General features: G+C 47.3%; 1 protein-coding gene across 7 annotated transcripts in view; it reads right to left on the bottom strand.

The window, feature by feature from the left end:
- The window catches only part of PAX2 (paired box 2), an 87,482-nt gene extending 72,362 nt beyond the window's left edge, over positions 1 to 15,120 (bottom strand). For 4 of the 7 annotated variants that reach the window (XM_005520551.2, XM_005520552.2, XM_088059556.1 and 1 more), the window contains exons 1-3: positions 14,636 to 15,120; positions 10,550 to 10,718; positions 9,041 to 9,238 (exon numbers count right to left, since the gene is read on the bottom strand). In XM_005520551.2, the coding sequence (XP_005520608.1) occupies positions 9,041 to 9,238; positions 10,550 to 10,718; positions 14,636 to 14,678 (410 nt within the window). In that variant the 5' untranslated portion in view covers positions 14,679 to 15,120. The remainder of the gene's footprint in view (positions 1 to 9,040; positions 9,239 to 10,549; positions 10,719 to 14,635) is intronic. The other 3 variants (XM_088059559.1, XM_088059557.1, XM_088059560.1) reach the window with 1 other exon arrangement.
- Between the last annotated feature and the right edge of the window lie 1,902 nt (positions 15,121 to 17,022).

Here is a 17,022-nt window from a genome sequence, read left to right on the forward strand (position 1 = left end):
TTTCATAGAGGCAGAGACAAGCCACCAGAATCTCCCTTCCTGAATTAACAGTGAGGTTTGGATAAATATCTAACATATAGCATTTTCTGGGAAGTGTATCTGTGTACTCACAGTCTGTTAGCTCAGGCTTTTGGCACATCACTCTTCCTTCTCTCTGTCAAAACTAGTACGCATATAAATCCCAAGCCAGACAAAGGACAAAGGAATATCCTTCCCTGACTGTGCTGAATTCCTGCATATTCTTCCTTTTGAGTACCTGCATTTTGTGTCACCATCTACGTGCCTGCTCAGAGACACGTGTTCTCTACCATACACCAATATGTAGTATCCAACCAGCAGGCACATTTTGCCAGAGGTACCTATCTGCCTTGCACTTAGAGCCCCTGTATAAATGTCCTGTACAAAAAAATGCAGTATAGTTAGGCTTTTTTGTTCCCCATACTCGCCTCTGAACACATCAACCTTTCGAATTTGCCTACTATATACCAATGTACCCTCCTTCTATACCATCACTCCTCCTCAATGTCTATACGGACAGACATATTCTCTCCATATGCCTCAAACATTTCATGCATATATCCTGTCATTCTTCATACCCCAACCACAGCTATTCCTCTCCTATGGCTCCAGGATTGAACTATTGTGTTGTCCATTTCCCAGTGACAAGGGGTCTAGTTACAGGGTTATTGATTAGTTTTCATGCAGACAGATGGATCTGCCTTTGGTCTCCCCACCAAAATCCACCTCTGTATGGGCTGATTGTCACTGCTCCAGGGATAGGATTTCACCAGGAGACCACCCTCCATGCAAACATCCTTCACCCAGGCCACGGATGGTAATAAATGGAGTCAGGCTGAGCCATAATAAAAGCAATTGAGTGGGTTACCTGTGCAGACATGAGATTTATACCTCCTCATATTTGATGTGATTGTTTTATTGAGTTCTCAGTGCAGTTAGGATGCCATTTATTTATTTATTTATATGCCTACTTATCATGGAAGAGGGGGGAGGCTCTTTCAGCCCAGCTGGTGTTCAGCCTCCGTCTTGTCAAGTGTGAGCTCATAGAAAAGGACTCTCCAGCTTTGCTCTGCTTTTTACCTAGACTTGGACTTGATGAGTGAGCCCTTCCCACATATCTCATTTCCAATGACAGACAAAGATGTTTGTTTCAGGACCCCTGAAACCTTGAGGACTGTCTGAATTATGAGCCTAGTAGAAGCTAAGGGGCTGGTGTAAACCAGGACATGTGTATATACTGATTTTCTAAAAGTGCCTCTTGAAAGAAATTCCTATTTACGCTGTGCCTGTTTTGGACAATTGTTTGTGATCTATGCACAGAGCCTCTTTATGCTATTGCAATAGAAATAGTAAGCACTGGCATTGCTTCTGACTCTGTGATCACATATGAGCATTGAGAAATATTAGCAGGTGTAAATTGATTGGAAATGAATATTTGTAAGTACACCCTGAGGAGTTTGGAAACCAAGTGATTAGATTTGTGATTTTCAGCTGGATAGATAGCCATGTAAGTGCTGCAAAATCAGCCCTCACTTACTGGCAATAGAGAAAACTGGAGGCTAGTGCTGAATATCATAGTGTCTATCTAGTATTTCATCACAAGCCTAACTGTGTTTTTTAGGGGATTCTAGCTCCTCTAATCAAGTGGTAGCATGAGAATTTCAGTTCTTGTTTAATAAATATGTTGCCAGTGCCTGTGGGGGCTTGAAAAGGGACGTCTCAGCTCTCAGAAGAGTCAAAGGGCTGCATTGTTAAGATGTTTTTAAAGTTGTTTAATAGGAGTCAGATATCCAAATCTCCTTTAAAATTTACAGTAGGAAAGAGAAAACAAGTGAAAACAAACCTACACTGAATTACAAGAGCTCATGATTCTTATGCCAGCTACACAGTTTAGGCTCTGTCTTGGCATTTTTTAACTATTGGGACTGATAAATATGGCAATGCAGCTATAGGCTCCAGTATATTAATTTGGATTACAGTGGGAAAAAATCCTCATTCCTGTTAATTTTAGTTTAAAAAATAATCATTTGGGAGAAGAACTCAAACCTTCCTGATGCTTTCATGAGTAGCAATCATTGTTAAGAGCCATCTACACACAGATGGGATTTCCTAAACCCCCGGTGAGCTATGTGGACATCAGACCAATGGCAAATGCTTTTAGAAGTCTCTAGCTTTCCATTTATAGAGACCAACACCAACAGTGTGATCTCTAAATATTTTACTGATTTAAAGCTGAGAGCCTAAATTCCATTTGAATTTCACTGTGCCTTAATTAAGGACAATGGAATCTAAGTGAAGCTCAGCCTTGTTCAACTGTTTTGAACAAGTTATTCAAGTAATATGAAAATCTTTTGTTTGAATAGGCTTTGGGGTTAGAGATGGGAGCTTTTTGACATTTGATACATGTCTGAAAACACGACTTTGTTTTGTGAACATCATGTCATCATATCATAAAAGGTCCAGCTGGCCTGCTAGACTATTATCTGTCTCTTTATCCAACACAAGATTATTTCTTATTGTATATTTGCTTGTTATTAATGCCACCTAGTTATATATATATATTCCAAGAAATCAGGAATTCCTATGGGATGCAATTCCACATTTTAATGGGCCTCCCTATCAGGGGATACCTTCTGCTACCATTTAAATATTTCCTTTCTTATTTCCCTCCCTTCATTCCTGCCTACAGTGCTTTGTTTAAATGTGAATAATTCCTTTCCTCTTGGAAGGACTGTGCCCTTCAGATCACTATATTGTTCTCACCCCTTCGTCATTTCTTGGCCAAGCCACTTATATTTTCTCCTCTTTTCTCCCAAAGTCAAATGAGGTTTTTTTTCACATAATACTGATTCTGGTAAGTGAGGTTTAGCTCCATAAGGCTCACTCACCCAGTGCAGAAGTGCCGCTACCTCTACGGCAGAATGCAGCAATAATTCAGCAGTTGCAAAATCTTGAAAATATTTAACTTCCAGCAAAAGTCAAGCCTTTTATACATCTACAAAAAAAGGAAGGGCTGGGATTTTTGGGTGATAAAGGGGCCGATACGGTTCTGAACTTCAAGGTTCACAGAACAGGGAGTTCCAAACTTCCCAGGCACAACCAATTCTGCTTGCTGACTGGCTCTGTTGAGCTAATATCTCTGCAATATGAAAATTAGAAAAAATGCAGCTAGCTTATTGTATTTCCCCCCATACAACCTTCCAATGGCCAGATACGATGAATAAGACAAAGAGAAATGCTGTGAGCATTCATTTACTCTTTCAGCTGCAGTAGCATTGTCTGTAACCTCTGCTTTATGAGGCTGTCCTTTATTTGCAATGATAAAAAGAAGATAATACCAGGTTTGTGTCTGATGGAAAAGAGTCTGAATTTAAAGGAGTATATTCCCTGTAATGAAGCCCTGTGTGACCCGATTACATTCTCTGCTCAGCTGAAAGCAACTGGCAGTAGAAGTCTCCTACCTTGAGAGCATGCCCTGATGCAGGAAACCTCTTAGAAACCTTAGACTCAGCATCAGCTGGGAGAGAAGATTCCTGCTAGAATCCCAAGTTTCTTCTGTGTGCGAGCTAGGAAGTGCCAGGCTACAAGTCCTGGTGATCTCCGTTGAGTACCATTGGACAAGTTTTCTTCACCCCTGCCTTGCACCAGCACAATGTCAGACAGAGGCAAATCCAGCTGATATGATGACAAGTCGAATATTTGGTCTCTCTGTTGGGAAAACTGACTTGTGCCTACTGAATACCAGCAGCGGTGATAGGTTTGTGTGACACACACACCCACACACATTCTTGCAGGTTAAAACTCGGGTGGTTCACCCCGAGTTCACTGCAGGCAATGCAGCTGTCACTGCTTTTGATCACTATGAACAAGCTGCCATTAGAGATACCCTGTACTCTTCCCTAGACTCATTACCTGTCTTCCAAGAATTCCAGGTTTGTTCAGGGCGAAAAACAAGAAGAGATTCACAGTGACTTTGGCTGGGATGTCCTGTGGGGAATTTTCAAGTGCTGCCAGCTGGCGAGGGTGGCTCAGAACGCTCTGTTTGCGCAATACCGATTTCTTCCGCATATAACGCAGCCCCTGCTCGAATGCGCCTGCTTCTTGCCAGACAATTGACTTGAAATGTTACATTTACCTCAATTACATGAGCTAAAGTCTCAGCTGATGTAAAACAACCTAGCTTCAGTTTTGAACTTTTTCTCGTTATGTGTTGAACTCAATGGACATTTTTAGTGAAAGATCATACTGAGTTTTACAAAAGTAACTAAAAGCTGTTATTTTCATTTTACAGGTGGCAAAACAGGCTTCTAAGGAGTCCGTGTGACCTGCCTAAGATCAGTCAGAAAATTAATGTCAGAACTGGTAAGAGAAATCTGATCTTCGAATATGTCATTCTTTGCTCTAAACTACAGAAATGCCTGCAGCCACTGAAATTTGCCATATGCTCAATAATATTTCAATGTACAAGTATATTTCACTGGTCTTTATAACCCAAGTCAATGTATGTGTCTTTCCATATGTATTTTTAAAAGCACACCATTACTGGAGACTTTAACTAGGAATCATTAGTCAATTGCTATATTGTGAAAATGGAAACATCTCCCTAAACCATATGCTTAACACTAGAAATTATGGATACCCAATACCTGAGAGAAGATCGAAAAAGCATCCAGCAGTTTGACTGAGATAATATATCCACTAAACTCTATTCTCTGCCATGGGGCATTAGTTAGGTCTGCTCTCAGGAACTCAGGGTCCAAAGTGTATCCAGAAAACAGACTGAACTTGGAAATGCTTTACCTTTGGCATGCCTTGGCTAAGAACTAACTGGGAGTTCCCAGTACTGAACCTGGCCATCCAGGAACTGGGAGAGAGGTACAAATCAGGGGGAGGTTGTTTTGCTTTGCCTTTGTGGACCTCATTCATTAATCCAAGATAATTCATTAATTTAAGAGAAGCAGTAAATAAGGCTTAAACGACAATGTCCATTGCATAACTTGCATTAGCGTGAAGTATGTCCGTGATGTGCTTCATCCTGTTCCTACTAACATAAAATGTCTAATTCAGAAGATTTCTCTGGGATGATTAGCATCTCATGAAACCTGTGTTCTTAGGTAGAACTGTATGTTCTGCTAAACAAAGGAAAAGTTCTCACTAACATCTGCCTCCAAGTTCATTTTTAGGCGACTGCCACAAGGAGCATCTAAATTTAGCAGTGTCTGAATTCAGTTGAAATAGTCTAACCTGAAATGACCAAAGATAACTGGTTTATAATCATATGATAGATGGAAAAGTTGGGCTGGCAGAGTGCTCAAGAAGCAAGGTGCTGAAGCGACTTAAAGCATTAATTGCTTACCAAAGAATTAACATCTTCTGTCCTTTGCCTGCTTTTCAGTTTCATGCACTGTGTATATGTGTGTGCGTTTACATATATGCACATATATATACACATTTGTATGTTTGTATGTGGGTATACCTACACACACACAATTGCTTTATACTGCATATTACCTAATGTATGAAGTGGGAACAGGAAAGCTGTGGGCTCAGAGATACCTGATCTCAATCCTGTCATTTCTGGTGCACTTTGTTTATTAACTCATACACTCGCTAGATTTTTTGCGTAATTAAAATAAATCTACTGCATAGTAGTAAACGTTAGTATTCTTTCCTGAGTCTTGACAGAGTAGTTAAGTCACATTTTTTGTGACTAGAGCTTGTATCTACGCTTTGTCTGTATGAGCTTGGTATGAAAAAGTTTCTGATAAAACTCAGAACTAAATAACGCATTGTCCCAAACGTGTCCTGCTATTCTCAGTGCAATAGTGACAGATCGGTGCAATGTGCGCACACAGAATTAAAAAGAGAAAAATATTTTTAAAGTGTTTAAGGGAGACTTTTAAAACTGGATTGAAACTGTGTTGTTCGCAAGTCTCTCACGCAAAGACCTTTACTAATGTTAGACTAATTCTCAGAAAGAAAATAAAATTAGTACATTTTCAAAAAATCTTATAGTAACCAAAAGTATTTTTTTTCTGTGACAAAGATATCTCCATTTTGAAGCACGGTATTCACAGTCTATCCAGGGATATAGGTAACTTTTTTTCTGTAAATGCCTTGCTAATTACCTTAAGATGTTAAAATGCTCCTGGATGTAGCTCTGACTGTTCTAGACACTGGGCAAAACTAGATTTCACGCTGGAAACTCCACATTTTGCAGAAGTAAGAAGACTGATATTTATTGATGGCTAGGTTTTAAAATTGTCATCTCTCTGAAGCTGCTCAGAGACTAAATGTTAGATTAATTCCAATTTGTGATTGGTGATCAGAGAGATGAGAATTTACTGCAGGTAAGGGGTTTGCTGTTACAAAGGACTGACCCGATTCTGTATGTGAATTTTTACAATGAGGAAGAGAAAAATATATATTTAAATTGTGAGCTTCTTTGTGTTTTGTGAGTTCTGTGAGCTGGAGTCATGAAAGTCACTGGAGTGATGAAGTTCATGCTGCTCTCCACAGCACTAGGATTGGGCCCCAATAAACTCAATATTTCCTATTTCACTGCAATCTTTTCCCTGTTCGCTGTCCCGTTTTTGTCTAGGACAGACTTGCAAATTTTATGACCTGTGTTATGGGCTCACTTCCTTACAGATGTGAGTTTTGGGGAGCCTCATACAAAGGTGAACGGTGGGAAGTTGGTTCTGAATTTTGAAAAGGAATGGGGAAAGACTGAATCTTACGAAGCTAAAATGCTCTTGAGCCTTGGGGACTACACACTCAAATGCCATTGCCATGGTGGGTCACAGCTGAGCCTCTCTAGTATAATAATACTTAGCAGCTACAAAACACTTGTCCTCAAAGTATTTTATAAGCACAATCTAACTGACATCTGTTTCCACCTCCTTCTGAGAAAAATCAGTTTTCATTTCCAGTACGGGGAAACTGAGGTACAAAACTCCCAAAACCCTCTCGCGGACTGGTAGAAGGGTGGGAGCCAAATCTGGTGCTCAGCTTTCTGCCCGGGACATCACAACCCAGACATGAGGCACTGGGTCCAGGAGTGAGACTTCAGTGACTTTTGGATGCTGAGATCCATTAAGCCAGCTGAACTATAAATATATGTTGGGTCCATACATGCTATTTCTCCAAAAAGCCTACAGCCATTCCTTTGGACTTCCATACCACCAGCTCAATTCCTTACAGGGATAGCTGTCTGTCCTTCCACAGCTGCCTTTGTAAGGTGTCTGAATGTCAAACTGTTATTATTTCAATACCTGACTGAGAGAGTAACAGAGACCTGGAGGTTTTTTAGGAGGGTGTATAATTAGCTGATCAGTATTATGTTACCCTGTTCATAACTTAATAACCATTTTAATACAGATGGCACACACAGGGATAATTTCCTAGGGTAGCCTAGCAGTATATTACAGAGACAGTGTGTCTGAGGGAATCTTTCTTAGCCAAGGTACATTCCACTAGCTAATTCTACCTGCTGTTTTCAAGATGATTTGGGATAATTCCATATCATTTGCAAAATATTAAAACCCATTTATATAGGATGCCAGATTTAGAAATACACAGCCTGAGTTATTAGACATATTTTGATAAATCTGCCATGAAAAGTGCAAGACAAAAAAATACCACTGTGTTTTCCTTGCTATTTATTTTTTGCTTCCCTTGCTATAAATACACCAGGTTTTTGTTTTGTTTTTTTTAATCTGGCTAAATTTGTTATATATCAAAAGGGCCAGTATACCGATTTGTGCACTTTATCTATGTAGACACTACAAAAGCCTGCATGCTTATTTACACATACCCTGTGTATGTTTATTTGACTGGGAAGAGCCTTACATTTGGAATTGCATCCAAAATTTCGTGTATTTTGCTCTGTTGGTGAGGTATTTCATGCCTGCGTATGTACCTTTTGCAAGTATCTTTGCGTTACTCTGTTTCTAGAGGTTGTATTTCTGTGGGCACAGTCAGGGTATCTGTACAGTGATATTATAAACAGTGTAATTACTTTTACTGTGTGCACAAGAGTGTTGTGTTGCCAAAGTGTGAAGATCTGATGTACGCTGTGTTTGGACGTGCAGGCATGTGAACAATCTGAGTGCTTTGACGTCTGTCAGTACTTGATTACATCTATTCCCTTTTCTCCTGCATCGTTCCTGGGGTTTTTGCCTGTCATACGGTTATTTTTGTCACCTCAAACCCGAGACCAAATCCGAGTCCCTCCAACAACAAAATCAACTAAATCTTCACCCTGGCAGCCGGGGGAGGAAACAGGGAAACGGGGAAGGTGGAGGTGTGGAGATGGTTTGCTAGTGCGAGATCGACTCAGCGAGGGCAGGGATCAGAGCGACTCGGTGCCACAGGGACCGCGGAGAGCAGCGCTGCCCAGCCGGGGAAAGGAGCGGCAAATCCAGCCGTTCCCACGGACTCCCGATGGGGAGTGAGCCGGGGGAGCGGGTGCAAGGGAACCCTTCCTCCCCGCTCAGCGGCTCGCGGCTGGGAGACCGGCTTGGCAGAAGATGACGGCAGCCTTTCTGCTCGGAGCTCTAGTACCTGCTGGCAGGGCTGGAGGTCATCTACACCCGGTAGGGGTGTTCGGGGGACACGGGACACCCCGGCTCCGCAGCTCATCACCCCTCCAGCCCGTGCAGCACACAGACCTCGCGGCAGTGCCGGGCGGCTCGGCGGGAGCTCAGCGGCTCTCGCAGCCCCCGGGCCGGGCGGCGGGCACGGGCTGCGGCCCTGGGCAGCGAGCCCCGGGACAGAGCCCCGCACCCTCTGCCCGGGGCGGGCGCTGCGGGAACGGGCAGCTGGTTTCGGTCCCGCTGCCTGCAACTGGGCCGGGGAGCGCCCGCTGGACCGGCCCGGGGACTGGGGGGCCATGCCCACGGCAATAGAAAAGGCTGGATCTACCCTGACCGCGGAAGGATTAGGCCGTTCTCACTGTTGGAAGGGGTTTTATGGGGCCGTAAAGATGCGACTGGGCCGCGAGCCGCGGGGTTTCTCTTACCTGTTTATGGAGGAGACGCTGGGGACCGTGTCGTTGTCGCAGATGCCCTCGGCCAATAGCCTGTCCCGGATCTCCCAGGCGAACATTGTCGGGTTTTGTCTCTTGTACTCGGCGATTTTATCCACTACTTTGGGGGTGGCCACTTTGGGTTTGGAGCCTCCGATCACGCCGGGCTTGATGCTTCCCGTCTCGTAATACCTGCACAAAAGATGGTCAGTGGCCTGCCGTGCCGGGAAGGGCTCCGGCGTCTCCGAGCACTCAGAACCCCAGTGGCCCTCGGAGCGCCCGCGGACCCCTGCCCCGTGCCCCACCTCGCCTTCGGCCCGCGGCTACGCTGCGTCCGGCCGTGGCCGCTCGGGTGCTGCATGTCGCCGCTCTGCGAGGCGCCGGCCGGCCTGACCTGGGGCTAAGGCAATCCCTTCGCCTCTCTAGGGCTCGCTCTCCTTTTTTTATTATTATTTTTTTTATTTTTCCCCCCCTTTTTTTTTTTTTTTTTTTTTTTGTATGTGTGTGCGTGTATGTGTGCTAGAAGCGAGGGGCGCTGCCTCCCCCTTCCCCGCCTACGCGCACACACTTCTTTTAGGCCCTGGGGTAGGGAAATAAACCAGAAAGCCTCTCCCCGATGCAGCGGTCCGGAGGCGAAGCCCGCCGAACGTGGGATCGGGCCGGGCGGCCGGGGAGGGGGCGTGGGGAACGGGCAGTGGTGGGCTCGCTCTCCCCGCCTGGATCTCCCAGCCGGCTACACCCGAATCGGGGCGCTGGCCGGGCTGCGGGTGCAGGAGAGCGGTGTATCCCCGCCCCGGGCTCCCTCTGAAGCGGGTGCTCGTGCAGGGCAGCTCCAGCCCACTCCCCGCTGCCCATTAGCTCTGCTGCCGGCAGCGTTTCTGTCCCGGCCTTCGCCGGGCACAACAGCGCGCGTACCGCCCGCACCGGCGGCTGGGGCCCCGCCGCCTGCTCACGCCGCCCCGCACCCGAGCCGCCGGGCCAGGCCCCTGGGTCTCCCCGAGTAGCCCCTAGGGATATTGCACACCTCATTTGGCAGTGATGGGTTACCGCGGGCATGTATTTATTTATTTATTTGCCCCGTTGTTTGTTTATTTACCCGTGTATTTGGTAAGGCTGCTTACGGCTTGTTGTGAGTTAGGATTTTTTTTTTTGTTCTTTCTGGATTGTTTTTTTTTTTTTTTTTTTGGTCGTTCTTTCGTTTTCTTTCTCCCGTCCCTTTTCTTTCCCGCCCTCCCACCCACTCTTCTCAAATTATTTTGTCTTCCCAGGAGTTCTCACCGCCGGTGAGGAAAGGGGGGAGGCGGGGGAGAAACACGTCCTTGCCAGCTGGAGGAGGGGGCCCTGCTCAGCCGCGGGCTCCCACTGTGCGAAGGTGCCGGAGCCGCTCGGGGTCGTGGCGGGGAGAGCCCGGTGCCGCGGGAAGGGCGGAAGGTCATACTGGAGCGGGGAAGGGATGCAACGTTGCAGTCTCAGGGGAGGGGAAGGAGCTGCCTCTTTCCTTACCTGCCCAAGATCTTGCTGACACAACCGTGGCTGACCCGCAGCTGCCTGGAAATGTCACAGGGTCGCACTCCCTGGTGAGCCAGCTCCACTATCCTTTGTCTCACCACGTCAGGTAGGGGCCTGCCGTTCACAAACACCCCCCCGAGCTGGTTCACACCCCCGTGCCCTGCTGGGGAAAGAGAAATAAAAAAAACACAACAACCCACGCACACCAGAAACACACCGTTAGTCGTGGATTCTTTACCACTCGTACTGCAAAATCTCCAGTCATTACAGATGGACGGAGGTGATGGCGGGGGGTTGAGAGTGGGGAACAGGACGTGGGGAAGAGAGAGAAGATAAACAGGGAGAGAGAGACAGAAATAAGGAGGTAAAACCAGGGAGAATGAACAAATGAGAGAAAGACATAACGAAAGAAAGAAAGAAAGAAAGAAAGAAAGAAAGAAAAGAAAGAAAGAAAGAAAGAAAGAAAGAAAGAAAGAAAGAAAGAAAGAAAGAAAGAAGAAAGAAAGAAAGAAAGAAAGAAAGAAAGAAAAGAAAGAAAGAAAGAAAGAAAGAAAGAAAGAAGAAAGAAAGAAAGAAAGAAAGAAAGAAAGAAAGAAAGAAAGAAAGAAAGAAAGAAAGAAAGAAAGAAAGAAAGAAAGAAAGAAAGAAAGAAAGAAAGAGAAAGAAAAGAAAAGGAGGAAAGATGGAAAAGTGGAAAGGAAAGAGAAGGCAGAATGAATTTTCCCGAGACGAAGGAAGATTGTTCTCCACCTTCCCGTACGCGTCCCTCCCTCCCCGAGCCGCTCTCCTCCTGCGGTCCCGAGCGGGATGCCGGAGCGCTGGATTCTCACGGCCATTGTGGTGGGCCGAACATGGAAACAGCGCCCGCGCCCGCTCCTCTCCCCAGAGCAGGGCAGCGATGCACTCCCAAACTCCAGAGCTCGACCTCTTAGAAGCTCCGAGCGGACTCTGCCGCAGTCCCCCTTCTCTTTACTCCTGGGTTTTTTCTCTCATTTCTTTCCAGGATTTTCTATCACGTTGTCAATTACAGTTCCTCGCGAACTCCGCCCTCCCTCACCCCGCGGCATGTCCCCCATGCAAGCAGTCCTATCCCGTTATTTTGGGATGCGAGTTGAAAGGACTCACAGAGAAAAAGAGAAAGGGAAAGAAATGGAGGGAGAGACAGAGAAAGAAAATATTTTGAGTCCCGCAGCTGGTGTTCCTTTCTAGGCTGACCCTTTCTCTCATTAGCTTTCGATCTTTACAGGAAAAAAAAAATCCAGAAAAACAAACCCAAAAAACCCCAGACTCGTACTGTTCCGGGATTTTTTTTCCACTACACAAATCTAACATAGGGAGAATTTTAATTCTCTTTTTTCTTCTATTCCCCCCTTTCCAGGCAAAAACCTACTCTCTCTCAGATAGGACTCCTAGGATCGCTTTTTTCCCCCGATCTGTCTTTCTCCGTTTCTAGAAATAACTTGGAGGAAAAAAAAATTTGTATGCACCTGCTAAGCATGGGCACGAGAAACGGAGTGACGGGGATAAAGGGAAATATCTCCTTTTGGGACGCAACAAGGCAGTTTGTCGTGAATCAAACGTCTACGTTAGAGCCGGGAGCAGCTCGCCGTTGCCAGGGCATGGGGAGATGCCCGCTCGCAGGCGGTACAGCTTCACTGGCTCTGCTACCTGAGCCTCTCTGTCTCCGGAATATCCAGCTGATATAGCTGTGGAGTGCACTCTGTATTAAAGCTTTCCTTTCACACAACCCTAACCTCCTGTGTTTTCCTCCCCAAGAGATCTTAGTTCGTTTTGCAGTTTGCTGAAAAATGATCTGTTTGTATTTTCGTTGAGGTTTTTTTTTTTCTCTCCTGCTTCTGACACTGACTTATTGGCTCTGAACTTAGTGGAAACTCTCATTGCCCTGCGATCGATCCAAGTCCTTTCGCACAAATAGAGTTTTTCCCATCTCCCCCACCCCTTCAGTAACACCTTCACACATCCCCTCCCAGCCCCATCGGCCGGGGCGCCGGCTGGCTTTCTCGTCGTTCCCCGCTGAACCGGGGTTATTTTTTTGCGTTCTTTGTTAGTCTTTTTAAAAACATATTTAGGGTTTCGAAGGGGACGGGGGATATTTATCTTCCTCCACTAAAACCGGCGGGTATATGTTGTTGTGTTCTTTTTTCATTTGTTCAGAACCCCTTCTGCACATGTTGCCTCTAAAGTTACAAGATAGCAATTTCTTCGGCAACTCCATGATAAATAATTCAAAGCACCTATTATGACTCGCATTACAAAGTATTAAAAGGCAACAGATGCAAAAAGATTAAAAATTAATAATTCAAATTATTGCAGTTCGGATATTTTTCACACGAGTTTGTTTTGTTCTGCCCGGTGGTTTTCTAAGATTCTTTCTATCAGAGCAGTCAGATATTTACTGTATTTATCTGCATGTAAGTGCCGGCATCTGTATCTGCACAGACTCAGTCGTGCCGCTGCCGTACTGATCGTGTGTTGCTGTCTGTCTGTCTGTGTGCCAGGAGCCTGTGTCCGCATCTGTTTTAATTGCTTAATAATATCCAGGTCTGTAGCTCTAGAAATACACTTTAGGAAACGGATCAAATGTTGCTGGGGTCTTTTTGTTTTACTTAGATTTGGTGGGGTTTTGGGTTTTTTTTCCTCTCTAATCGGAAGCAAAAAATTGGTTAGGAATATAACCAATTTTAGTTTTTAAAAAATCAGCGGCAGTGAAACGCATCTTTCGCCTGCTGACATGTTTCAGATTGTAGCGGAGCCGGAATTATTGACATCGCATCTAGAAACAGATCGCACCGCTGAAAACTAAAAATAATGTCTAAGGCAAGGAGTGTTTGCTGTTAAAGCTCTTTGGAAATCAAACCTCCCATTTTAAGAAATGTGTTCTGGAAATCAGTTATTAGGAAACAGAAAGGCAGTTGCCCACATCTGCGCTTGGGAATTCAGTCGTGGGCTTATATTTCTGTGCCTTCCTTCTCAAGGCAAAATCGGGATTTTTTAAAACTTCAAGCATTTCCATTTTCTGTCTTTTCGATTTGTGTTTTATGCAGCGGACAGGGCGTGTCCTCAAAAGTTTCGGTGTCAAAAGTTACAAATTGCTCTTAATTATTCATTTCCTGACTCAACACACTCTCAATCTCGGTTTTCTGTTTGTATTTTTTCTTCTTCAATTTAAATCTCGGAATTATTTTCTCTCCTGCGGTTTAATTAAAATCACTGTAAATTCCTTGTTACAGTCCCTGCTAAAGGGGGCTTTTGCGTTCCTTCGTCCCCTCCTTAAGAAAGCCTTTTAAAATTGAAAATGTAGCACGAAAGCCCTTTCCTCTGTGCCAGGAATGTACTTAAAATTCACACCGGGTGTCTGGTAAATAAACCAGGAGGGATCGTGACTTCTTGGGAGCCTCCAAAGCCACTTCATCTCCCAGCCATACAATTGTCCTATTTTTCCCGCAGTCCAACCTTTCGCCAAACCAAAACGGCTCACAGAACAGCCACCGACTAACCCGCCATTAATTCGAAACTGGCGTCTTCCCTGTCTGCCACGGAAATCCGAAATCAAAGCAAACAGCATCGGATCGCGGGGAAATCTGAGGGGTTAAAGCCGCGGAGGATTGCGGGGAGTCCCGGCCCGGCTGGGCACGGACAGGGAAAGGGCCGGTCCCGGGGGCTGACGCGAGTCAGAATAAACTCTTGTTGTCTGAGGGGCGATGGGGAAAGAGTATTTGCGGAGCATAGCTCTGGTTCGGAGGGGGATTTCTTTCGCTCACTCAGGGTTTGCAGCACAGGCACAGCCTCACTCAGTCCCCTGCCCTCGGACTGGGGGTCCTGGCCCCCGCCCCACTGCCGGCTCTGCTCCCCTCAGCTCCGGGGCTGCCCGGCATCCTCGCTCTGCTGCTCGGGCCGGCAGTGTCCGTCCTGCCTTCTGAACGCCTCGCTAAGCCCGGGATCGGCCAGGGTGAAAAGGTGGACCTGAAGGAGGATCAGGTGAGGGAGGATGGATGGGGGATGAAGAATGAAGGGATGAGAAAGGGACAGCAGCAGAAGGAGCCGGGCTCCAGTACTCACGGTGCATTGCTGAGAAGGGGTCTGCTTTGCAGTGCATATCCATGGGGAGGCAAAGGAAGGGGAAGAAATCGGCTGAAGCCGCCGTGTCGCCTCTAAAACTCAACTTCAAGACTTAGGGGAGAAAAAAATTAAAAAAAAAAAAAAAAAAAAAGGAAAACAAAACAAAAAAGCACACGAGGAGAGGAGAGGAGGGGAGCGGCTGGATGCGCTGGGCCCCCGGCCCGGCGGAGCGGGCAGCGAAGTACTTTCCGAGGGGCGGGAGGGCTGCGCCGGCCTTGGGGAAGTCAGCAGAGTCCGTGGGAGCGAGGGACTGGCGGCGCCGGGGGGCAGGTGGGTGTCATGGCTGGGAGGGCTCAGAGCATCCCCGGCGGCGGGGAGGGGGTGCCGGAGCAAGGTGCGGCCGGAGGCCAGGCGGCAGAAGGCGCAGGAGGACGCGGCTCTCCCTCCTCCTCCTCCCGCGGTCCGGGGCTAGTTCATTTAAGTTCAAAGCGGAGTAGCAATCCCCGGGAAAGCGGCGAGCGGCGGGCGGGCGCGACCCCTCCTCTCGGCCGGGCGGCGGGTCCGGCGCCCGGCGGGCTTTCGCCCGAGGTGGGAAGTGCTTGCGAGAAGCCGGGGCCGGAGACTGGAGCCTCCGCTCCCGGTGTGTGTCTCTCTAAAAGCCGCAGCGCCCTCAGCCCCCCGCCCGCCTCCCCGGAGATGGATGACTTGTCAGACAAAGGCAATAGATTCCGACACTCTCTGATTCGCCAGCGCGCCGAGCCGAGCGCGGCCAGGAGAGGAGAGGGGAGAGGAGAGGAGAGGAGAGAGAGGAGGGCCGGGCCGGCGGCGCTCGGCGCGGGGGGGGCCGTTGCCTGCGGGACCCGGCGGCGGGGGAGCCCCGGCCCCGCGCTCCGGAGCGGCCCGGGCCGTGCGTGTGCGGGGCGGCGGCGCCCCTGCCCGGCCCGCGGGAACGGACGTGAGCCCCGCTTTGTTGTCACTTGCGGCTCAGGATCCTTAACTCCCTTATTTAACACAAGCACACACGCCTTGCTAGTTTCACCTCCCTTCTCACGCTCCGCTTTTTTTTACCGGAGACTTTACTCGGGGTAAAGCGGGACGGGAGGGGGATTCGATACACATCAAGGCTTCCGTGGTGTGCGGCTTAGTGTGGGAGAAAGAAAGAAAAGAGGTGAGGGAGAAAGAAGGAAAAGAAAAAGAAGAGAGACAGCCAGAGGAGAGAGAGATCAAGAGAGGAATGTATAGAGAATGAAAATAAAGAAAAATAAATAGAAGCCAGACAGTGAGAGAGAAAGAAAGAACGAGACAGAGAAAAAACGAAAGAGCAAGCAAGCTTCTTGCACCTCTTTAAACCAAGAGATTAGGCCCGTTTCAGTCATTGCAAAGTTTTCCCTCACATGCGTTTGGGGAAACAACAGCAAATCCAGCCTCACACTTTCCACATCTCTGCTGCTTCTCTTCTCTCTTCTTCTCTCCTCTCCCTCTCCTCTCTCCTCTCTCTCTCTTTTTTTCTTTTTTTTTTTTTTTTTTTTTTTTTGCTAGAGTAGGATTTAAAAATTATTTTACAAATAAGTCTACTGCTAAAACAGACATGGCTTTGACCTAGCAGAGCAATATAGAGGAAGAAAGAAACGCCTTCTTAGGGTAATAACCAGGGGCAAAATGGTAAGATAGAAATTGCTGTGAGCTCAATTTTGATATTCAAACTTGAGAGTTTACCATCACCTGAAATGTACTTCCTTTTATTTTCTTTTCTTCCTTCATCCTTCCCCATCCCTCTGCTTAGCTGTCACAAAACAGATAAGCCCCCCCCTTTTTTTTTCTAACCGCTTTAAGTAAAGAATGTCTGAGAGATCTTTATGAAATATTTTCCACCGTCTCATAAATCATTTTGGCACTTCAGCTGATGTTTTATCTTTCTCTCTCCTCTCTCTCTTTCCCTTGTGTGCAAAAAAAAAAAGGATGATTTGGAAAATAAAATTTTTTGTTGCGCCGCCGGGATTACATGGAAGTGAGTAGTGAGTCCTCGGTGGCTGCGGGGCTGCGCTGCGGACAGGCGCGGCGGGCACGGCTGATGCGGCCCTGCCCGCCCCTGGCAGCAGCTCCTGCACAGGGTGAATTTTCCACGGGACTGGGGGGGCTCTGTGCTGCCCGCTCAGGATCTGCGCTGCCGCCCGCCTGGCGAAGGCAAAGGCTCCGCTCCGTCTCTCCCGGGAGCTCCCGCCGCACGCCGAGCTCAGGGCGGCCGCTGCTTCCCTCGGGCTGCCCCGCTGCCGGGCCGGGGTGCCCTGCTCCCCGTGGCTCTGACCCGCCGGCCGCAGCTCGCCCACCCGCAGCTCCCTCATCAGCGGGGCCGCCCCGGGCCCCGGCACGGCCGCGCCGGGACCGCC

The sequence above is a fragment of the Pseudopodoces humilis genome, chromosome 9 (assembly GCF_049639895.1).
Source record: "Pseudopodoces humilis isolate 2021_Gansu_Grassland_sample_001 chromosome 9, ASM4963989v1, whole genome shotgun sequence".
Lineage (NCBI taxonomy): Eukaryota > Metazoa > Chordata > Aves > Passeriformes > Paridae > Pseudopodoces > Pseudopodoces humilis.